Raw genomic sequence first — 24347 nt, 5'->3', positions numbered from 1 at the left:
CCTGCCTATGAAATCCTCCCATCTACCACAAATGTCCCATTCTTCACTTTTTTCTTGCTTCTTTTTTTCTATTCTCTCCTATTATCCTTATTAAGTGAATTAAGGCCATTTAATAAATACACCTCTAAAAATGTCATAAAATAGAGAGTAATGAAATTTCAATTGCACTAACATATTACACAGTGCTGTATAGAAAAATGCATATTCATCAAACAGGGAGATCACATGCAAATGAAGGGCTTAAAGAGAACACTCGTTAAAGCTTACAAACTAAAAGGAGAAAGGGTTACTAAGCACAATGTGTGTGGATTTTAATTTTCATTCAGTGTGTCTTTTCATTCTTTATACTTTATAGCGGTACAATTACTACATCCACCATGGAATTGATACAGAGCATGTTGCACCAATGGAAGAGTCATGGCTGGAAAATGTTTTGAAATTGGTTCCTGACCATCTAAACACTTACAGAGAGAGCATAGAAATCTTGTCTGATGAAATAAGAGAAGACTATCTTCTGAGTGTAAAGAAAGCCATTGGTAATATTTCTCATTTTCATATATAGGTTTACAGTAAAAAGGGGATGCTGGCCCAAAAATTAAATTTGCAGTATGAGAGAAAATGAAATTATTTGAAACATTCCAGTACTCAATATAATTTGTTAGTTGTTTAAAGATATTTTTAAATGTAATTGTCTTTGTAATGTAACAGAAGCCAGCAGATTAACACACCTGTCTTTGTTGGAGCAGAGATGACTTTTGCAATTTTGGAATTTCCATAAACCAAAAATGCTTCACAATCACTATTTCTAAACAAGCTTTTTCATTTTCATTGGCCCTCCATAATGTTTGTTATTCAAAGACAGACAAATTTAAATAATATGTTAGTTTACGTTTCAGTGGGACTGACTAGACACTGTCAGGAAAAGGTGAAAAAAATTAAAATAATAATTCAGAACAATTCCCTTTTTACATACAGTAGGGGACTGTAACCATCCAACCAGAATTTATGTACGATACATCTATTAATGCCATATTTTATATTTAGAGCAGAGTAATGTCCTTTCTTTTGTAATTTGATGGTCACTTTATTGGGTTGCAGAAACATAGCCATTGGGTTGCAGAAATATAGCAGAGTACTATGTCCTCCTAAAAGATTCAGCTTTGAGCATGAGCAAAACGTATGAATGTATACTATTTACCTAATAATGGCTTTATTTCACCAGTACAAAAAGATTTTTCTTTCATTATTTATTTATTGGTTACCTTTGGGTTATTTGTATCTCTCTAGCCCGTACTTCAAAATGTATGACCCAACAATGAATAGAACAGACCAACTGTGGGGCTACATTTTCTTTGTTCTTATTTCTCATTGATTATCTGCATGTCTGTTAGGGTCCTCTCTATTCGTCTTATATTCTAACTTTTAAGCCACTTACTGGTTAATAGACCCTAGCAACCATATAATAGTTTTAACAAGAAAGCTGTGTATGAAAAAAAAAATAAAACAATTTCACTATCTATATTGTATGTATGTATTTATTTTAGTATTTTTTAAATTACATTCTACTGTTATTCCTCTTTTATAGTTGACTTTGTTTTAAAAGATCCAAGGAAAAAAGAAGAGCATAAGAAAAGTGATATTCCACACCGTGCTGAGTAAGAAAATGTGTAAACTGTATAAGAAGTTTGTGTATATTTTGTTTGCATTTGCATTTCACTGATATATTGGTCAAATGTAGATTCATTGATACAATATACTGTATGTAATATGATTATATATAATTATATTCTGAGCAAGTTGTCATTTGTTTTTTTGTGATCATCATATATGATTATATGATATTATATTTTTTACATGAACAGAATAGGGAAAGCAGTATGATCTTAACTTTTGATCAATATATTGTATAGAAAAGCTCAGATGTATTCATTAGAAGGAAAAGCTTTCCAAGCCCAGAAAAAAACCATAGCAGCAGGGACATCATAGCAAGAATGGCGCATTATGGATAACAAATATGGCAGTTCAGGGTCGAACTGGCCCCCAGCTCTTGTTGGCCTAGATCCGTACCCAGATCTCAGATCTGTACGATTCTTCCTGCCGTGACCTCCCTTCTTCAAGTGATCGCAGCAAAAACACGCATGGCACAGCAGGGGGGGCCAGAGGGGGGCCCGGACCCCCCAGTCCGACCCTGTGGCAGTTGCATTTAAAAAAGGGATGCATCAAATTCAGAATTCGGTTTGGGAATTCAAAATTATGTGACTTTTTGTTACACAAACAAAGAAGTTAAAAAATCCTTACCCTAATTTGCACATACAAATTAGGGTTCTGATTCGGTTTGGTTTTCCCCAAAATTTTTCATGAAGGATTCAGGTTTTGGCCGAATCCCAAAATAGTGGATTCAGTGCATCCCTAATACAAAATTGCACATTGTAATCTGTGTTTGCTTACGTAAATGACCCTTTATGTGTTTATTTGAATGAATCAAGTTGTCACTTAGATAGAGTAGTCCATCATCTACCATCTCCTTGTAAAGCAGGCAAAGCTTTTTGTAAAATAGGTCATCGCTTGCTACTGTATTTAAAAATAAATTGATTTAGGATAAACTATTTTAAATTGAAAGTACGTTCTACTTGTCTTTTCAGAATAGAAATAGTGCCAAAACCATGGAAGAAGTCATTTCTTGCAAATTACAATACTATGAAAGAGAATTTGAATGCAATAAATCCAACAATGGCTGCTGTTTTAGGCTTATGGCATTCATCTTTTGGGTAAGTGAAACAAATCAGTATGTATTTTATGCTTTATGTAGAGTAGACATTAGCATTTATTCACTGTAGTCATCATGTCAGCATAGGTTCATGCTGTCTTTGTGGTATAGCCACAATATTGTATCCCTGACTGGAGTAGGGCCTGACATAACTGGGCGTTTTTCCATATTTAACCCCCTCTGGGCATAGAGAAACCCTAATTTTATCTGTAATTTACAATACAGAATTGAAGTTCCACTATACTGACAGACTGATATCTTTCAGAAAATGCCTTTATTTGTAACAGTATTGCTGCTGTATGTTATAACAATATATCTCATAGAAGAACACATGTATTATTATAGTAAGATTTGCTGTATTGTAGTCACCAGTATTTTAAATCTTTTCTTACTTTTTAAAACAATGTCTTACTTGTGTAATCTAGCAATTTAAGATGTTATTTTTAATTTGCATAAGATTGGCATAAAGCTGCTCACAGTAGTCAAACACATTCTGGCAGTTTGGCACAGGTGTCAGCTTTGATAAAAATGTAGGATTTATACACCTATGTACAAGAAACTACCAATTCAAGGGCCACACAAGCCCCTGCCCACTGCTTAAATTATTTTCCAAGAAAACTGCTATGTTACACAAGAACTCAAGGAAATTTATATGTATAATATATTGTGTCTTTCTTTAAGGCAATTACGTCTGGTTGATATTGATGAATTTCACAGTCGCCAGGAGTCAATGGAACTTTCCATTTTCCAGAATCTCATCACAAGACATATTGATTCAGCCAAAGACAAACTGCTTAAGAAGTATGTTTCTGTCTTCTTCCAATGTTTAATTATGTTTTACTCATATTCTTACCTTATCTATATTGTTTACCCAGTAGCCTGAACAACTCACATAAATGAATAACTAATTCTCTGGTTAAAGGGGTTAATTGACAAAGATGCCATATTGCTGTAGAACAAATGATTTTGCTCCTTCATCTCTAACAATTTTAACTAATGATATTTAGCAGATTTTTATGAACTGTATAATATACTGAATTTATATCTTCATTTAAAGATGGTGTCCAGAAATTCAAAATATATTTTACCAAGGAAACAAGCGAAAACAAATTCCTACTAGCAGCAATTACAAGAAGCTGGAATCATTTTTTAACTGTGCTGCTACATTAATGAATGAACAACTACAAAGCCTTGCACTGGTGTCTATCCAGGATTATACAGATTTAATTGTTCAGCCACCGGTAAGAACTGTTGTGTATGTATATTACAGTGCAGGGCTTTAACCTTGTACATAATTTCAGTTAATTCTTTAAAACCCCAATTTTCTGTTTGTATGGATATAAAGCAGTATATTTCCTAAAAGTAAAGCAGCAATAAATAGCAGTCATCATAACTTTATGGCTGTGATCCAAGTAACAAGTTACTAAGCAATAGTCTCATTGTCTTAAATGTCAGATGATAAAATAGATGATTATTTCTAATAGAAGTAATTGATTAAAGGATTTGATTTATTATATTTACACTTTTGTAGAAGACCCTTAGACAAAGGCCATGCTAGAGATGTAGGGGTAATTTGAAGGTTTCTCTTTTTTTTACATGGATATTTGTGAAAGTTCTAATAATATAAAAAATAAAATATTATATTCTTGTATATACTGTTTAGGGACCATTTAATTATCTAGCAAAATACAGGAAAGATTTGTAAAAAAAAACTAAAACAAATATGGATTAAAACATATTTTAATTTTATTGTAGCTGGGGTATTTCCTTATATTCATGCAGTTTTAAGAGCCAAGTCTGCCCATTTTTTTGTGTTTTTACACACACGCAGATTATATGGTATCTGTAGCATTTAGATTTGGCTCCTACTTATGCTGAGTAATAGGTGTGCCTGTTTAAAACTTCTAGTTCATTTTTTTTTTTACAGAAATCTTACTTTTTTTTCAATATATTTTAGGATTCTGTTCTGGCTTATGAGCATCCAGGATTTATTATCCGGCTTATCCTTGACAACACTTCCATCAAGTTTAAACCTGATTTCAGTGATTATGAAACTGCGTTACTGAATGTATATGACATGATGATTAAAGCAGTCAGTCTTGTTCCAAGAGTGGAAACAAAGTTGTACTCTGAATGGGTAAATATGCCACAGTATAATGTATCATTTTAAATAATAATATTTTCAGCTGCATTACTTTTATCACTTATCTCCAAAATGAAGACATGAATAATAAAAAAAGCATACTTTACACATTTGCAGTTAGCATTCTCATTCTTAATCATTTTGTGCTTGGCACACCTCTTTCCATTTGATCCAGAAGTTTATCCTACAAAAATATTTTGTAAGATGGCTGCAGAACTGAATGGTTGGATTGCATAGATCCAGTCATTTGGCCTGTGGTTTAGAGACCAGAGAATTTACTTATGAACTGAAGTACAAAGCACTAGTTTGGATGCAAACGTGAGGGGCTGATGAATAGTACACAAGTGCATACATACATGTATGTTGGGGGACCCCTGGAATCACCACTACCTAGAAGTGTAAATCATTCCAGGTTTCCCCCAATAGGTTGCATCCTTGCATTTCTATCCGATGAACTGAGTGCAAGCTATAGCACCCTCAACCTAGTTGGCACCTGCAGTGACACTGGAGTGCTTAAAAAAAAGCCGAGTGCTTAAAAAAAAGCCTGCAACTAGACTTGCCACATTTTCTGGACAAAATACTTCTTATATTTTTATATTTCTTCCCTATAATAACTTCACCATTAAGCATCTTTTTTGACCGGTAAAATAAAGATCAGGTTGTGACCCTACCTGTAACAAGCTTATGCAATTTAGGATCAGCTCATGTAAGCCAATACATTACAGTGGGGGTCATAGCTGACCAGATGTAAGTGCAACAGCAGTTACACCTGACATAGTTACATAGTTACATAGTTAAATTGGGTTGAAAAAAAGACAAAGTCCATCAACTTCAACCCCTCCAAATGAAAACCCAGCATCCATACACACACCCCTCCCTACTTTTAATTAAATTCTATATACCCATACCTATACTAACTATAGAGCTTAGTATCACAATAGCCTTTGATATTATGTCTGTCCAAAAAATCAACCATCAGGCATTAACTGAATCAGCCATCACAACATCACCCGGCAGTGCATTCCACAAGCTCACTGTCCTGACTGTGAAGAACCCCCTACGTTGCTTCAAATTGAAGTTCTTTTCTTCTAGTCTAAAGGGGTGGCCTCTGGTACGGTGATCCACTTTATGGGTAAAAAGGTCCCCTGCTATTTGTCTATAATGTCCTCTAATGTACTTGTAAAGTGTAATCATGTCCCCTCGCAAGCGCCTTTTTTCCAGAGAAAACAACCCCAACCTTGACAGTTTACCCTCATAATTTAAGTCTTCCGTCCCTCTAACCAATTTAGTTGCACGTCTCTGCACTCTCTCCAGCTCATTTATATCCTTCTTAAGGACTGGAGTCCAAAACTGCACTGCATACTCCAGATGAGGCCTTACCAGGGACCTATAAAGAGGCATAATTATGTTTTCATCCCTTGAGTTAATGCCCTTTTTTATGCAAGACAGAACTTTATTTGCTTTAGTAGCCACAGAATGACACTACCCAGAATTAGACAACGTGTTATCTACAAAGACCCCTAGATCCTTCTCATTTAAGGAAACTCCCAACACACTGCCATTTAGTGTATAACTTGCATTTATATTATTTTTGCCAAAGTGCATAACCTTGCATTTATCAATATTGAACCTCATTTTCCAGTTTGCTGCCCAGTTTTCCAGTTTAGACAAATCACTCTGCAAAGTGGCAGCATCCTGCATGGAACCTATAGTTCTGCACAATTTAGTATCATCTGCAAAAATAGAAACAGTACTTTCAATGCCCACCTCCAGGTCATTAATAAACAAGTTAAAAAGCAAGGGACCTAGTACAGAGCCCTGCGGTACTCCACTAACAACACTGGTCCAATTAGAAAATGTTCCATTTACCACCACTGTTTGTAGTCTATCTTTTAGCCAGTTCTCTATCCAGGTACAAATACCATGTTCCAGGCCAACATTTCTTAACTGACTGTTCTCAAGAGGCACCAACGTAGAGTAACAATTGATGTTAAAAACTAATTAATAACCCAGTCATAGAACTTTGTGTTTTGTTAGCTCTGTAGGAGTTAATATTTAGTTTTCTTTCAATATACATTTTTCATATCTATCTATATTTTGTAAATAGACAAGATTTAAGTACAGGGTATTACATTCTTAGATTTTACTTGTTTGAAAAACATATATCATAATATTCTTAATACTCATTTATCAACAAAGTCTAACTGAATCATATATTTTTATTCAAGCAAGGTCAACATTCCAAATCCACATTAAAGCCAATTATTCTAGAAGACATCTTAGAGAAACACAAGTGGGCAGTGAAAGAATTTGTAGCTAAGGAGAGTTTCTTGCCAATGGAGCATTTGAAACTGTATGATAAATACAACTTTCTCATAAGCAAGCAAGCAGACCTCGATGTTGATCATTTCTTGTCAGAGGAGCATACATTTGAAGAGATCATGAGAGAGGTTCTCAAATATAAAGCACTCACAAGTGAAATACAGTACACTTCCAGGAAGGTAATGGCTTTATTTTAGTTGTGTGCTGTCTGTATGGTATAATGAAATGTGTGCATGATTTATGAAGGGTAAAAATCTGCACCTATATTTGGGGAACTGTTTTGTCTAGCAGTGGGCAAAAAAAACATTTTGGGGCAGATTTATCAAGGGTCGAATTTCTGAGTTGAAAATACTTCGAAATTCGACCATCGAATTGAATTACTTTGATGGAACGATTCGAAGGATTTCAGCTATCGATCGAACGATTTTTCTTCGACTTCAAAAAAACTGCTCTAGGAGGTCCTCATAGGCTAACATAGCACTTCGGCAGGTTTAATTTGGCGACGTATTGAAGTTTTTTTTAAAGAGACAGTACTTTGATTATTGAATGGTCGAATATTCGAACTATTTTACTTCAAATCGAATTCGAAGTCGTAGTATCCTATTCGATGGTCGAAGTATCCAAAAAATTACTTTGAATTTCGAATTTTTTTACTTCGAAAATTCCCTCGAATTCACTTTGACCCTTGATAAATCTGCCCCTTTCTGTGCAAAATTAAAAAAATTCTGTGCAAAAAACTGTATAATGAGTAAAAACCACAGCAAACTTCCCCAAATTTTGTACTTAGCATTTTGCCTGCTGTTAGTATGTAGTTTCCTCTGTCCCCATTTCTGTAGTTGCTGTTAGTCCTCTCCGCAAAACTATTTTGGAAGTAAATATTGTCAATTCTAAAGTTTTCTTGCCTTTAACTTTTACCCTTCAGGGTTCTGCAATGTATGGTGCACTGTGCAAGTGTCTCTTCATGCACCTCTAAATGACTGCTCTGCTGTTCAGTATAGATGGGAATCTCATTAAATGAGTAATCACTTTATTGTTTATTAGACATACACTTGTTTATATACACATATGTATTTATATAAAATATATTTATAAAGCTCCAACATATTCCATACACTGTATATTAGAAGGGTGTATACATCCAGTTACACACAAATAGTGAACCATATTTGTGCTAAAGAGAGCTTAAAATCACCTATATTTCCTAAATTCCTAAATAAGTCCTAAATTCCTAATGCTTTTAATTATATTTTTCTGAGATCACTAATTTGCATGTTGTAGTACTCATCCTGTTTTGTGGCACTGTCCTGTATAAAAGCATGGGCAAGTCTTTTGTTATTGTCAGCTCTGTAACGTTACCATGTTTTTCAGTTTATTAGGTTAGGAATGTTTGAACTCCACTGTGATGAACTCATCAGGGCTCTGGCAAAACGTTCTGAGGCTATATCAGGAAAACTGGTCACTAAAATGTTCAGTGTTCATCAGGAGGTCAATAAAATGTAAGATTTCCCTAGCATTATATAATGGTTCAAGGAATGGCTGCTTGTTTCCATGTGTTTGATGCATATCTGCATATAAGGCTTTCTACATTTTCTTTTGTTGCTGTACCCATGGACAATTAATAACATTTTATAAAAATAAGGTGTGGTTAATGTGCCCTGTTTGGAAATGTACCACACACCAAAGCCCTTAGGTCTCATCTTGTGACAAATATAAATCCCCAGGGCATTAAAACTAAAGGGTAATGTTAGGGGGTATTTACTAAAACTTGGAAAAGTCTCGAGAAAATTACACGACAATTCGAATCGTACAACCTTTCTAAAATTGACGCTCAAATTGCATGACTTTTCCGAGTTGTTGCTTGAAGATCACGACCACGATTATCGTACAAAAACCAGAGCAGATCACAATGTCAAGAAACATCTTCAGATTGTAAAAGGGACATCTGCCATTGACTCTTACATGACCTTGGCAGGTTTTAGCTGTACTATTTTTGGATTTGGATTTTTAGCAGCTTCAGGGTATAGTTTCTCCCCTAAAAATCTCGACCAAAAAAATCAAAGCTTCCTAAATAGGGCCCTTATTGTATAGTAAAATGTATATATAAATAAGTATCCATATTTTTATTCAGAATATAAATAAATAGAAATATGCAAGATTGTGATTCAAGAAGTGATAAGTGTTGAGACAAGAGGACAGAGGTCTCTTCCTCGTAGTGGGTGGATAACTTACAGAAACAAATAGATAGAGGTTAGGGAGGTATCAAAACATTACTATACCTAGCAACAAAGAGATAGAAGAATTATAAATATCAGGAAATATGGTAATATTCTGTTATCTGTATATATGGCAAGCAATGCAATGATGTAACATTGTCCATGAATGTCTTTATACGACCAATTTAGCAATATGTTACTGTAGTAATTGAAGTGTACCATATCCAGATAAGATGTAATATGCTGTATTACTGGTCAGAGCATCAATTACAGTTTCTGTTTTATGTTTCTGCAGGCTGTGTGATGAATTTGAAAGAATAGCAGAAAAAGCTCTAAGCACTCCTACAAGTACCCATGAACTCATGGATCTAAAAGTATGTTTTATTTTTGCAGTGGAGAATATATCTGGTATGACACAAGCCTAAGCTGAACTATGTCAATGCGGATCCCATAGCACATAATCAACCCCCTTCCTATTCAGTGTGTCCTCTGACTTCTTATTTCTGATTGGTTTTCCACATATCATACTTCAGAAATACTATACATACATATATGTGCATTTTATATTTACCCTACTTCAGAAATTATTTATATATATACATTTCAAACATAAAAGAAATGTCAATAGTTCGCCATTTTCATGTCAGTTTTTTATATCATTGATTAATATCAAACTTGATGTAATGCACATGGTTTTAGTTGGCTTTAGTTCAAAATCCTAGGCCTAAATCACTTTTGTGGCAGTGTGTCAATGCCCAGGAAGTCAGTTTTTTTCAGAAGGCACCACATGTTCCTAAAGGGTTATGTATTTTCCATTATTATCATTGTTTGCTTATTTCTGTGGCTGAATATCTCATAACTCTCGTAAATGTGAACAGCCCCTTTAAAGCTCATAGCAGTAAGTAAAGGTAAATCTAACATAAGTCTATCAAAATTTTACTTTGCTAAACCTAGGCATTCATCACGAAGGTTGAGGGGCAGCAAATGCTGGAGCTGGAACAGAGACTAGTGGACGCAAAGAATCGCCTAATCTTTTTAGTAGACTACACCATATTTTCACCTTCAGATATTCGTTTGAATAACAGTACCTTTCATTGGCACAACCGCATGGAGGATATTTTTGAGGAACACAAAAGGATTGTAAAAGAGAAAACAGAACAGTTTCAAGAAGAACTCAAGGTTTGTAAGAAATCTTGCAGTTTTCTCTTTTTTGGAATACATAACTTATCTGCTAACAACAAGAGTTCTACTGTTTTTCTTTGGTTCCATTCTTTATCTATGTATGAAATATCATGGATAGGCCGCATTCACAAGGTTAGAATGATCCTACCCAAGATCTTATTTTACTTTAAACCCATATCAATACCTATCCCCAAAATAGACAGAAAATCCGAAGGGGACTTAGGCAAGTCACTAGATGAGCAGGAATGGCTCAGAATATGGGATTTAACAGCCCACAGTACAATTAACACCTCTCTACTAGAAGTGTGGTGTAATGTTCTATTCCGATGGCATCTGGTCCCAACCAAACTACATAAAATAAAAACTCAGTATAATTAATTTTGCTTCAGAAGGTGTGGAAGTGAAGGCACAGTATACCATATATGGTGGCAATGTCCCAAGGGACAAAGATTCTGGACTAGAGTATATGAAATGATTGTACAGGTATGGGATCTGTTATTCGGAAACTGGTTATCCAGGATTCCCTTTTGCTCTATAATAATAAAACAGTAGCTTGTACTTGACCCAAACTAAAATATATAGTGAATAAAGTACCCCCTCTTGTAAAATATAAGGATATTATAAGTAACCGAGGAGTTTCATGACCATATAAAAACACGAGGCCGAAGGCCGAGTGTTTTTATACAGGTCATGGAACTCCGAGGTAACTTCTAATATCCTCATATTTTACAACTGGGGGTACTTTATTTATTATAATACACAAAGTTCAGTGAGTCATGTGACAGAAATGACATCAGAACTCACTGTTTATAACTGATGACATCAGAACTCACCGTTTATAAGGATATAATTTCAAGATATTCATGGCTTTTGTGTATTATACAGTAATTAATCCTTATTGGGGGCAGAACCAGCCTGTTGTGTTTATTTAATGTTTACATGATTTTCTAGTAGACTTATAGTATGAAGATCTAAATTACGGAACGATCCGTTATCCAGAACACCCCAGGTCCTGAGCATTCTGGATAACAGGTCCCATACCAGTATCAGTAACAGGAATAAACATGGGATCAGACATTACTAGGGAATAGAATCCCAAACATAAAAATAACAACTGAGGATTCTTATTACCCATACTGTATATTCACTGCAGCCAAGCTCACTATCGCCAATGCTTGGAAATCACTACTATTGCCTATACAGCAGCTCAAAAAAAAAAAATTAAACTAGATTCTAGTTAATGAAAAGCTGACTAGCATCCGAAATGATAGACAAACAGAATTTTAAAAAGTTTGGGACCCATGGGTATAAGCTGTGCTCTCCTTTCCAATTGAACAATTAAGTAAATATGAACCCTATAAGTAAATAGGGGAAAATAACCCAACTAGAAAACTACCCTCTTTTCTCAAAACTCCGTATATATATATATATATATATATATGGAAATCACAATAGTGATATTGCAAGGGAATTTGCATTTACCATAAATCCATAGATCAGGCCCACACTAACTTCCCCCTACCTCTCTCTTCCCCAAACCTTCCAAACCCCCACTACTCCCACCCCCCTTTGCCCTCCAACAATGAGACACAAGACATGTATGTTACTAATGTTGAAAGCTTTTTTATTGATGTTTACAAACACCAACGTATGCAATGATTTGTTATACAAAACATAAAAACCTGAAGGAAAACTATTATAAAAAAATATCACAACTATTTACCTACATTTCTTATATAATTTCTTATATAAAGTTATGCACGCAATGAGAAATGAAAATGATTAATAACTTATTTTTATGGGATCTTAATAGTAAAGGTTATTTTCATTGCGGGTGTTACATAGTATATTTAATGGTATGTTATTTGTATTTTCTTTACTAATAATATTTTTGGAAACTGTGTGTTCCCTTAATAGCTACGGTGTGAGAAGTTTGTTGAAGAACTGGAAAACTGTGCTAAGCAAGTAGAAGAATTTCAGTCATATGGAGATATATTTGAAGTGACCAAATATTTAAAAAAGGCACAAGCACTGAATTCCAAACTTGACCAAGCTGTTGATAAGGTTTGCTTTTTATAGTACAGTAAATTCTAGTGCATTTAACATATTTAGTATAGCACATATTGCATTTTGCCCTGTTAACTTTCCGTTTGGAAAGCTTCTGTGAAAAAACATGTTTGCCTTTCAGCCACAGATAAGCACACTGTACTATAATTATCTAATTTCTGTCAGGATAAGTCATGGCAGAGTAACACAATGTGTAATCTTGTCAGGGCAGTATGTGGTTTGGTTATGTTCAAGGCTCTAAGTCTAAGGGGCAAATTTACTAAAGGGTGAAGTGGCTAACGCTAGCGAAAATTTGCCAGCGTGACATCATTTAGTTACTTCGCCGATTTACTAAAGGGTGCTAGCGTAAATTCGCTAGCGAAGTGGACCTATTCTAGCGCTACTTCGCACCCTTACGCCAGGCGAATTTGCGCTATGGCGAAGGGACGTAACTACGCTAATTCACTAACTTGCATATTTTAATGAATGTTACCTCTTGCGCCAGACTTGCCTTCGCTACCTCAGACCAGGCAAAGTGCAATAGAGTAGATAGGGCTTGCTTCAAAAAAAGTCCCAAAAAACGCTGGCGTCTTTTACTTTTTCAAGGCTGAAAAAGATCGTAAATTTTTTGGGGGTACCCTCCTTCCCCCCTACATTTCCTAACATATGGCACCTAAACTATACAGTGGGCTCATGTGTAGGGCAAAATAATTTTAAGAAGCTTTCCCAAGCTTGTGTAGTGTAATGTATTTGCTGCTACATATACGTCCATTGTACTTTAACTGGTGCCGTATGCAAATTAGGCATCGCTAGCGTAACTTTGCTTTGCTTGACGAATTAACGGTAGCACAACTTCCCTACCTTTTCACCTCCCTGAGCGCAAAATCGGATTTTATTGAATTAGCTGTTCCCTGGCGAAGTGTGGCGAAGCCAACGCTGGCGCAACTTCGAAGGTTAGTAAATTTGCCCCTAAGCCTTTTAATTTGACTTTTCAATATCTTGTATAATAATGATTTTTTTTCCATTAATCAGTGGTGGCAGCTCATCTCACCCAAATGAACAAATGCAGTTACATAAATGTGACCTAATACAAAAAGATATACTAACCCCAATAAGTCTCTTTAACATCATTGTTTAATAAAAAAGGAGTGTGTTGCTATGAAGTTTGTGGTACCCTAGCCCTAAAGGTGGCCATAGACTTAAAGATCCGCTCGTTTGGCTACATCGCCAAATGAGCGGATCTTTCCCCGATATGCCACTAAACTGCATGGCTATATCGGGGGTAATTCGAGCGTTCGGCCGTATGGCCGAACGATCGAATTACGATGCGGCTCCGACGGGTCGGTCGGGTAAAAATCCAACCTTCCCGATCGATATCGTGGCCAGATATCAATCAGGATGACCCGTCAGAAGCCCCCATACACCGTCAGATAAGCTGTCAAATCAGTCAAACGACCGATATCGGCAGCTTTATCTGCCCGTGTATGGCCACCTTAAGACATAAACCTACTGTGCATGGTGAGGGACATCTGGGTTAACCTTTATGAACTTTCAGTTTTAGATGTGTACATTTTTTGATTTGCTGATAAGAGTTATTCAACAGTAATTTTTATCAAAGTGGTGTTTCAACAGCTAAGAGGCTTTGATCATTTGGTATTTGTGCAATTGTGGTCAATCCCTTTTCCAGGGTTGAGAATAAGAGGGGTCCTTTATCCTATAATACACCTATATCCTATAATACACACTTATTATATATCTAGTCTATCTGGTTTTGACTGATGCCTGTATCTATTTCTCCTGCTTTTGACAAGCTATATGAACAAAACATTATATTATTTTAGATTGATCAACTTAATGCAGAAGAAGAAGCCTTTGGTTGGGCAGCCTCCCAATATCCTCAGCGAAAGAAAATCCAAGATGCATTAAATCCATATTTGAGACTTTATGAAATTACATCAGAATTCAATGCAAAGTATAAAAGTTGGATGGAGGGACCATATACTTCTGTAAACCCCGACCTTGTAGAACAGGATGTAGGAAACTATTGGAGATCGCTTTATAAACTTGAAAAAACATTTAATGAATCCCCAAGTGCTCTTTCTTTGACTACTAAGATCAAAACCAAAGTTGAAGAATTCAAAGAATACCTACCTTTGATACAGATAGTTTGCAATCCTGGATTGCGTGACAGACACTGGGATGCTATGTCAGCAGTCGTTGGATATTCAGTTAAGCCTCAAGAAGACACTAATATGATAAAATTTCTTGACATGAATCTTCAACCTTTTTTGGAGAAATTCGAAGGCATCAGTGAGGCAGCTAGCAAGGAATTCTCTCTTGAAAAAGCCATGGAGAAAATGATTTCTGAGTGGGATAAAATTGAATTTACCCTCCTTCCTTATAGAGAAACTGGAACATATATTCTTTCTTCTGTGGATGATATACAAATGCTTTTAGATGACCACCTTGTCAAAACACAAACAATGAGAGGATCACCATTTATCAAGGCTTTTGAAAATGAAATAAGGTAAATTATCTATTTAAATCTGTTATTGTTACTAAGCAACAGTGCAATGCTTAAAAGGAAAGTCAACCCAAAAAATAATATAAACCTAATATACAATATGCAATATACATTCATTTGTACATTCATTACCATTACCCAACGTTGCCTTGTGAGGAAACTTCAAGCGGAAAACGAAGCGCTCTGAGTGCCATCCCGCCGGCGATTTACATTGTAGCTGGCGGGAGGCAGTTCTGGGAGATTAGTCACCCCAAAGAAGAGGAGATTTGTCGGTGGGTGACTAATCTCCCCGAATCTGAGCATGTGCCCTGACCCTAACAGTACTGAACACTTTTAATAAATGTATATTGGAAGATTTCTTAGAATTTTTAAGTTTTCTAAGGTCAGATCATGTGCAAATATTTTTAACATCATTTTGTTAGGACATTTAGTGGAATACATACAATATATGGGATTAGTTAAATTGTACTGGGGTATACAGAAGGATTCCCAGCAGTTCAAACATTTTTCATTCATTTTCAACAGTTGTTAATACTTAGTGCTGCTCATCTGCTGCACTAAACACCAACACCCATCTGAATTGTTAATCCCTGATGGAAATTGCAATTAAGCATCATCAATTCTGTCAATTATTTTCACACTGGAATGATTCATTTTAGTATGGAAAATAATTTTGTTACATAGTAAAAGATTGTTAGAGCTCTTTAGGTTAATTGGTTGATATTTGACAGCTGCCTTTATTTTGGATTGCTCTGTAGAGGCAGGATTGGAAAAGCTTGTATATGGTAGATAGCAAATAGCAGATAGCAAAAGAGTGCCTTATGACAGATTACACCATCTATATAATTCAATAAGATTAACGGCATGTTTCAATATAAAGTCAATATTTCAATATTTTGTACTCTCTTTTTAGCAGATTTGCATTAAAAAGATTTTACCATTTTAGTACGCTATGAACTTAAAAATTGTGATACATATGTATTTTTTTTTTATAGAGAGTGGGAAAGTAAGTTGCTTCTGCTACAAGAAATCCTGGATGAATGGCTCAAGGTCCAAGCAACTTGGTTGTATTTGGAACCAATATTTAGCTCTCCAGATATAATGGCTCAAATGCCAGAAGAAGGCAGGAGATTTTCCACTGTAGATAAAACATGGAGAGATCTAATGAAGCAAGTACTGTTGGTAAGAAAATGCATCATTGCTACCAGTGTGCCAGTATGGTATAAATATTCTTTAAAGTGGTGGCTCACCTTTAAATAAACTTTTAGGGGCCGATTCATCAAGCTCGAGTGAAGGATTTGAATTAAAAAACTTCGCATTTCGAGTGTTTTTTTGTGCTCCTCGACTATCGTATTGGCGTAAATTCGCCTGAGTAGAATGATTCAAATAGATCGAGCGCAAAAACGCTGCGACTATTCGCCATTCGATAATCGAAGTACTGTCTCTTTTAAAAATACTTCGACTGCCTACGTCGGCACCTAAAACCTACCGAATTGCTTTAAAAGCCTATGAGAAAGTCCCATAGACTTGTTTTCCAAGTTTTTGATCGAATAAAAAGGCATTAGATCGAACGAAAATCCTTCGAGCGAATATTCGATCGGGCGCCTTTTCGCCTGGCGAATATTCGCCAATTCGACTATTCGCCAGCGCGTAAATTCGCCCCGAATTGCCTATTCGATTCTATTCCCCAGTCGAATTTCGAGGGATTTAACCCCTCGAAATTCGACCATTGATACATCTGCCCCTAAGTATGTTATAGAATGTCTGATTATATGCAATTTATCAATGGGCCTTCTCTCTTTTTTTTATTATAGTTTTTGAATTATTTAACACCTTCTTCTGACTCTTTCCAGCTTTTAAATGGGGGCCACTGACCCCATCTAAAAACAAGTGTTCTGTAAGGCTACAAATGTATTGTTATTGCTACTTTTTATTACTATTTATGCCCTCTCCTACTCATACTCATATTCCAGTTTCTTATTCAAATCAGTACATGGTTTCTAGGTTAATTTGGACCCTACCAACCAGATTGCTGAAATTGCAAACTGCAGAGCTGCTGAATAAAAACGAAAAACCGCAAATATTAAAACATCAAAACCATTTGCAAATTGTCTTATTCATGATAAAAGTTCATTTTAAGGTGAACGGCACCTTTAAGCATGTGGCTGTTTAATATCTTATGTTTCCTACCTTGAGCATGTTTCAGGCTCTCACATTCCCCTCTTGAAAGTTCAGTTGGACTTATCTGTTTAAAGCAGTACTGATATCCATCTTTGAAAATTCTAAGTGATGCAGAAATGGCATATCTAGTTCCAAGATGTCCTTTGTTTTGCTGAAATTGGTTTTATTTTCAGAGCTCGAGCAGCCTGAAAAACTCTTGAATGAGCACCGAAAAAATAGAGTGCCAGCTTCCAGTTGTCGGGTCTTTAGGATTGTACTACTGCATCACTTTATCCTCTCTGTCTGTTCCCCCTTAATACCTAGTTTTATCTGTTACTAGCTTGGTGTGACTTGGCCTATTTAGACTATGCCTTCGATCACAATGTTTGCATGTGCCTGTTTTTTTTCTAATACTGGTTCACATTGCTTATATTTAAATGTTGTCATTTTCACAACTCACTTATCAGCCAGTCCAGGGACTTATTTCCTGCAAGTTCTTACTTGAACAGCTCCCTTCCATTGTTTTCTACCACACTCTGCTCTGGTGCATTTCTTTCCTGTGCTAGAGCCAATTGCTCTGGCTTCGCTATGTTGCTCTTTCTCTCTCTAGTGCTCCATTCTTCTTCTCACTTGCAAGTTTGATCTTTCACTGTGACTACTTTATGCCTATCTGTCAGTCTATTAAATAAATAATTAGCATATTTTTTTTAATTTTAGGACAAACATGTTCTGACTGTGGTTACCATAGAAAAAATGCTGGAAAAGTTCAAAAAGTCAAATGAGTTTCTGGAACTGATTCTGAAGGGACTTAATGAATACTTAGAGAAAAAACGATTGTTTTTTCCTCGGTTCTTTTTTTTGTCAAATGATGAACTTCTTGAAATTCTTTCTGAGACAAAGGATCCTACGAGGTAAACGCTAAAAAGAAATATTTAGGTCTAGGGCATGAGTCATTTAGTAGCTGTAGATTACCATGTATCATGTCGCATTGCCTGTATGCAGTGGTATACAGTCATATGTTGCACTCATTGTTGGCAGTTACTTGCAATCCGTTGCTTTTTAGTATCCAACAAAATGTCTTGCTGAATGATTTTTCATGTTATTGCATTTTTGTAAAAAATAAAAGCACATCAGATTTTTCATGTTATTGTATTCTTTAAAACTTTTAACCAAATGCATGGGATTGTTCCTATTGCAGAAATGATTAAGGAAAGTACTAACCAGATGTTCTGAAGTATATCATGCTTTCAAAAACATCAGGCATTAGGCTTACTCTGTGTATCCCCAGTTCCATTTCACTAGCCATTAAATATGTTTTTTCTTGTTGCAGAGTGCAGCCACACTTGAAAAAATGCTTTGAGGGAATAGCTAATGTGGAATTTACAGATGTCTTAGACATCACACACATAAAAAGTAGTGAAGGGGAGGTTGTAAAACTAGTAAATACGATTTCAACATCCAAAGCCAGAGGCCAAGTGGAGAAATGGTTAGTTGAAGTTGAAACAGCAATGATTCAGTCCATTCACAAGGTAAGTTTCTACCTAGTAAAAATAGATACTTTTTTATGCAATTTCAGAAAGATCCATTTTTGGGATATGTAATTTACATGACTAGTCTAACATGCTAAAACATGCTAATATGTCCAAAACCTAGCATTTCTGTGCTCTATCCTGTTAAGGACTGCCATTATGTTAATTATACCAACACATATTATAAAATGAGGCTACGACAGAGCTCCTCTATATGCAGAAGGATGTAATTCAAGGTATATCCAGTTAAATTGGGGATTAACCTGTAGAGTGAGGTTTAATTCACCTTGTGAAGGGCATATGTTATTGGTAACAACATGTAACACAAAAATAAGAAAATAAATGTTTTTAGGGGGAAGGGGGAAAAAATCGGAAAGCGGTCAGAGAGAACCTTGTATTCTTACTGTATATGAACTGATACAGTAATGTAGACTAGGTAGTAATGTTTGAAGAGAAAGGGTTGGTTTAAGATAGGTCTAATTAAGAAAGGCTCAGGAGTTCTGTCTCAGAGGGTGCTGCTTAATCCATAACGATCATGGGTTTTAGGTTTTGTAATTGCAGGTAAAGTTGTCGTATCGTGTTAGCCACTCAAAATATTGCAGGGCAACCCTTTTGAAAACAAAAAGGAACAAAAGTGCTAACTAAGATAATAGCAAACTTTCAGAACATTTTTATTCCTTCTCAAAGCACCACTTTTGTTATTTTTTGTTTCAAAAGCGTTGCCCTGTAACTGTTTAAGTTTTGTGTAGTTACTATGTCACAAGAGGATCTAGCTGCCATAGGTTCATATGGGCAGTGGAAGATAGCTCTGCTTTCAGATAATGTTCACACACAAATCTTTAGGAATGCATCGAATCCAGGATTCGGTTTCGGATTCAGCCAAGATTCCAAGTGCCTGGCCGAACCGAATCCAAAAAAATCACATGACTTTTGACAAACAGGGAAAAGTTTCTCTGTGCACCTAATTCTCTTTCCCACCAATCTACATATGCTGGATTTGGTTTGGTATTCAAGTGAATTTGTCACAAAGGTTCTGGATTCGGCTGAATCCTAAATAGTGGATTCGGTGCATGGCTACATATTTTTAAATACAAAAATCGCAAAAAGATGTGTTTGTGATTATATAATTTCTTGAATAAATAAATCTGAATAGCCCAAGCAAAATACCAGCAATATTAATTAGGCATCTTTACTTACTAAAGGTTATAGGTGAAGCAATTGAAGCCTACCCTAAAACGCCTCGAATAGACTGGGTAAAAGAATGGCCAGGGCAGACTGTCCTGTGTGTCTCTCAGTGCTTTTGGACAAAAGAAGTTCAAACATCTATCCAAAAAGGTCAACAGGTATGGCAATGTTTTTAGATTTTAATTTTAATATACGAATATGTGCATTTTACAATTGCTGATATAGAGACACTTCTGAAAATGATGCTTATAAAACGTAGACTCTACTGCAAAAAATTGCATTTATCAAGCAGATCACTTCATCACAGATGTCTTCATTTTATATTCTTTTATTTAGTAGCTATTTGGAATTTGGTGTTACTGTCCATTATTAACTGCCTTGCAATAAAAATGAAACGTTTTCATCATGCACAGTTGCAGAAAGTTAAAGGTGTGATGTCAGGCCTATAGCTCCATGACAAACTGTTACAGGACACTAATAAAAGCAAAATTGAGCAGCTAAGAGATGGATTGACTGACTATGGTTAGTCACAATTGCAGCATTCTTGGATCACTGCACCCTTATGTGCTTATCTTCAAAAAAACCTATAGCCATTGAGAAATCAAAACAAGATCACACCATGGCAAAATTACATTTCTGTTTTAAAAAATGACATCTGATAAGTCAAAACATTGCAGGATGGGAGTAGTGCTTAGGCTTGTGCAATATAAGTGTTTGTTAACATGTAAATGTAAATCCAGGCTGTGAAATCCAGAAAGATAACAATACTGGGTGGGTGTTTATTAATGGATGCTGACATTAGTATTTACTAAAGTTTATGTATGTTTTTAAATCCAGGCACTCGAGGAATACTTGGAAAAAAACAATAAACAGATTGATGATATTGTTGCTCTGGTGCGTGGTACATTATCTAAACAGAATCGAGTGACACTTGGAGCACTTGTAGTTCTTGATGTTCATGCAAGGGATGTCCTTGCATCTCTGGTTAAAAAACAAGTTAATGATGAAAATGATTTTGAATGGTTGAGTCAGCTTAGATATTACTGGGAGGTAAGTAGTACATATTTTTATGGTATGTTAATTTATGATGACTTGTTGGACCATGGAAGAGTGCTTAAGCATGTAATGTGGGGGGGGCATTAGTTTAAGGATGGTCCTGATAAAAAGGTAGTTATTACTGTTCACATTCACCTTCTTCCAAAATACATGTTGAACAGTAAATTTATAATAATATTCAATACTTTTCTTTACTTTTGGCTAGAGTAACCCCTGGGGAGTAATTTATTAATCTGGTGCAAAGTTTAAATTTGCTGAAGTTATAAAGTTGCCACTAATCATCTTGTTTTCTCCAAAATTGTGCATTTTTCTAAATGAAAACTGTGCTGTAAATATTTTTATGGCTGATATTGAGATTATTTCATAATGAATTTTGGCACATTGAATGTAAGATATGCAGTTATACAATTCTGTTAAATTGTTGAATTTATTTTTCAGGAAGGTCATCTTCAAACAAAGATGATTAATGCAGGCTTGCAATATGGTTATGAATACCTTGGCAACACTCCCAGACTGGTTATTACTCCTTTAACAGATAGATGCTACAGGTAATGTATAATATATAATACACATTTGTGTTTGTAATCTTATCATTTAAAATAAAATACATGTAAAACAAATTAATGCAAAGGATACAGGCTGATTTACAAGTACAGTTACCCAAAGAAATAAATCAAATCAAAACAAATCATTCTGTAACTTGAATTAAAAGGGAGGCAGAAATGCTATACATTCTCAAGTACTGTTTTAGTGCCACAAAGAGTTGGTACCAAGGCATTATGGTTTGTATCTGTACTGGCTTTTTAAAATGTAATGCTGTGGTCAGAAATTTGTTGTGTGGTTTCTTCTAATTGCATGTGTAACTATCATCACCCCTGCTGCTTTCAGAATGTATATACAGTGCTATTAAAACAATATTTAGCACAACATTGCCATTGATTCATTTCCTTGCCTTTCTTCTGCAAGTGATATTGACATGTTCCGTTTACTGTAAGGAATGTGTCAGCATTACTAAAAATGCAGCATTCAGCATTTATTATGGTTAAAAAAAACTGCCTTAAGCCACCACCCCTAGCCCAACTGCATTTCCGCCATCTTGATTCCCGGATTAATGTTGCCTGAACATGGAAAGACAGCGGTCAGTTGTGCTGGGCTGGTGGTGATTCAGTTTTTCCATAGACTAAAATACAGTTTACATTTATACTCCAGGCTATGGAAAATTGTACCACCGCAGTACACAGATGAATGCAGAAAACTGCTGTCTCTTCACACAGTCATCACACTTCTGCCTGGGGTGTGACTGAGCAGGGGGAGGCTCAGGGAATCTTTTTTATTAAAATCAGTGGCACAATGCTGCATTATTCGTAATATTGACACGTTCCTTGAAGTAATCGAAATTTGACAGTATATCTTTGGCAGTGTCATCCCAACAGTTTTGCTGCATTGTTAAAACTTGATTATTTATGCAAAATTCAGATACTTGTAATATCTGGGAAGTGCTTCAGTCGTTTTATAATAATATAGTTATAACATGTTTTGTTAAAAAATAAAGTATTGTCTTCATTCCATAGGACATTATTTGGTGCACTTAATCTTCATCTTGGTGGAGCTCCAGAAGGTCCTGCTGGTACTGGAAAGACAGAAACTACCAAGGACCTTGCAAAAGCAGTGGCAAAGCAGTGTGTTGTTTTCAACTGTTCTGATGGTTTGGATTATATTGCCTTAGGGAAATTTTTCAAGGTAACAGAAACAAATGTATTTGAGAAGGAATGATCATATCAGCCTTAACGAATTGTGTCGGGTTGTCCTGGGTGTTTTAATTAACAGACTTTACACAAATCTGGTCAATTAACCTACAGGACCTCAAAAGGACCCTTTATTCTAGTGTAAGATTGAAGGCACTTTACATTCTACAATGTTTGCACTTTTATTTCAGTTTAGTGCATTTATTGTTATTATTCTTAAGTGTAATTTCCTTCAGGCCTGGACTGGCAATCTGTGGCTTCTGGCAAATGCCAGAGGGACTGCTGTAAGATGCCATAGACACTCACTATTTAGTGGGTTGGTGGGGGCTGTTTGGGCCTCTGTGTACTTGAAATACCAGGGTCTATTTGGAATCCCAATCCCAGACCTGATTCTCTTAGAAAGTTCTCTTCAATTTTCCCAGCTTTTCCTTAAAGGGGTTGTTCACCTTCAATGTACAAATCTTATAAAACCACTAACAATGCTCTCAATGTGTTATAAAAACCATTTTGCATAACAAAAAGTAAAAATGCCATTGTAAAAGCTAATTTTTATACCTATTAACTCAGTCCTTCTCCTGTCTCTCTGACCAGTTTTCTGAAGTGATGGGAGTGGCCTATTTTGAACCTGACACACCAAGAACTTCCTATATGATGACATCATCATGCCCAGGCTTTGCCCTTACTTGTTTCCTATTGGATGTTGATACTGCCCTCCTCCTAGTAATTCATTGGGTGCTTGTGAATTGTAACCAGTCACATAATTTGAATGATCATTGGTTGATTACTCAATTGTAATGGCAGAGGTTAACAGACGCAGCATATAAACAAACCTGCCTTGCAACAAACAATCACACAGCCATGCAGACAAATACTGCAGAAAAGGAAGGAGCAACATTGTTTGGCAACCTTTGGCATTAAGCATAATGTCAGTTATTTACAAAATTGCAACAAAACCAGCACTGACTTGCTTAGAAACGTATGTAACTTACACATCTAGCAGGGACAGTAGGGCTGCACCTCACCCTTTTAAAACCAAACACATATGAAATCCACAGCCTGCATGGCTAATTATCAACTCATTTAGATGCTGCAGACTGAACTGATTTCTGTGCAGCCATGTATCATGCATCTAAATGAATTGCTAATTAGCCATGCAGGCTGTGGATTTCATATGTGTTTGGTTTTAAAAGGGTGAGGTGGCAGCCCTAAGTGACAGGCAGAGCATTGATGAGGGCAGGAAGCTTTTTTGAACATTTTGTGCGCTCTCCCGGGGGGGGGCGGTAATTTACATAGGAAAACGATACCTTTTTTAAGTGTTTAAGTGTTCCACTTCTGGAACAAGATTTAGAGCTCTAAATACCAAACAATGAAAAAGTTATATTTTTCATGATATAGGGATCTATACCCGAAAAATATTTTACCTTTTTTATGAGGTAAATACACAAAATAATACATGGACCCCCCCCCAAAAAAAT

General features: G+C 35.8%; 1 protein-coding gene across 2 annotated transcripts in view; it reads left to right on the top strand.

Moving 5' to 3' along the window:
- Positions 1 to 24347, top strand: part of dnah7.L (dynein, axonemal, heavy chain 7 L homeolog) — a 77977-nt gene that overhangs the window by 8868 nt on the left and 44762 nt on the right. For both annotated transcript variants that reach the window (XM_041577203.1, XM_041577204.1), the window contains exons 6-24: positions 356 to 536; positions 1586 to 1655; positions 2643 to 2768; positions 3449 to 3568; positions 3825 to 4008; positions 4725 to 4904; positions 7139 to 7411; positions 8601 to 8728; positions 9741 to 9819; positions 10400 to 10624; positions 12545 to 12691; positions 14515 to 15200; positions 16193 to 16379; positions 18075 to 18268; positions 18688 to 18886; positions 20089 to 20229; positions 20909 to 21121; positions 21566 to 21675; positions 22699 to 22867. In XM_041577203.1, coding sequence (XP_041433137.1) covers positions 356 to 536; positions 1586 to 1655; positions 2643 to 2768; positions 3449 to 3568; positions 3825 to 4008; positions 4725 to 4904; positions 7139 to 7411; positions 8601 to 8728; positions 9741 to 9819; positions 10400 to 10624; positions 12545 to 12691; positions 14515 to 15200; positions 16193 to 16379; positions 18075 to 18268; positions 18688 to 18886; positions 20089 to 20229; positions 20909 to 21121; positions 21566 to 21675; positions 22699 to 22867 — 3612 coding nt within the window. The remainder of the gene's footprint in view (positions 1 to 355; positions 537 to 1585; positions 1656 to 2642; positions 2769 to 3448; positions 3569 to 3824; positions 4009 to 4724; positions 4905 to 7138; positions 7412 to 8600; positions 8729 to 9740; positions 9820 to 10399; positions 10625 to 12544; positions 12692 to 14514; positions 15201 to 16192; positions 16380 to 18074; positions 18269 to 18687; positions 18887 to 20088; positions 20230 to 20908; positions 21122 to 21565; positions 21676 to 22698; positions 22868 to 24347) is intronic.

Source organism: Xenopus laevis, chromosome 9_10L (genome assembly GCF_017654675.1).
Source record: "Xenopus laevis strain J_2021 chromosome 9_10L, Xenopus_laevis_v10.1, whole genome shotgun sequence".
Classification (NCBI taxonomy): Eukaryota; Metazoa; Chordata; class Amphibia; order Anura; family Pipidae; genus Xenopus; species Xenopus laevis.
The sequence above is the reverse complement of the archived record's forward strand: the minus strand, read 5'-3'. Positions and strand labels throughout refer to the sequence as shown.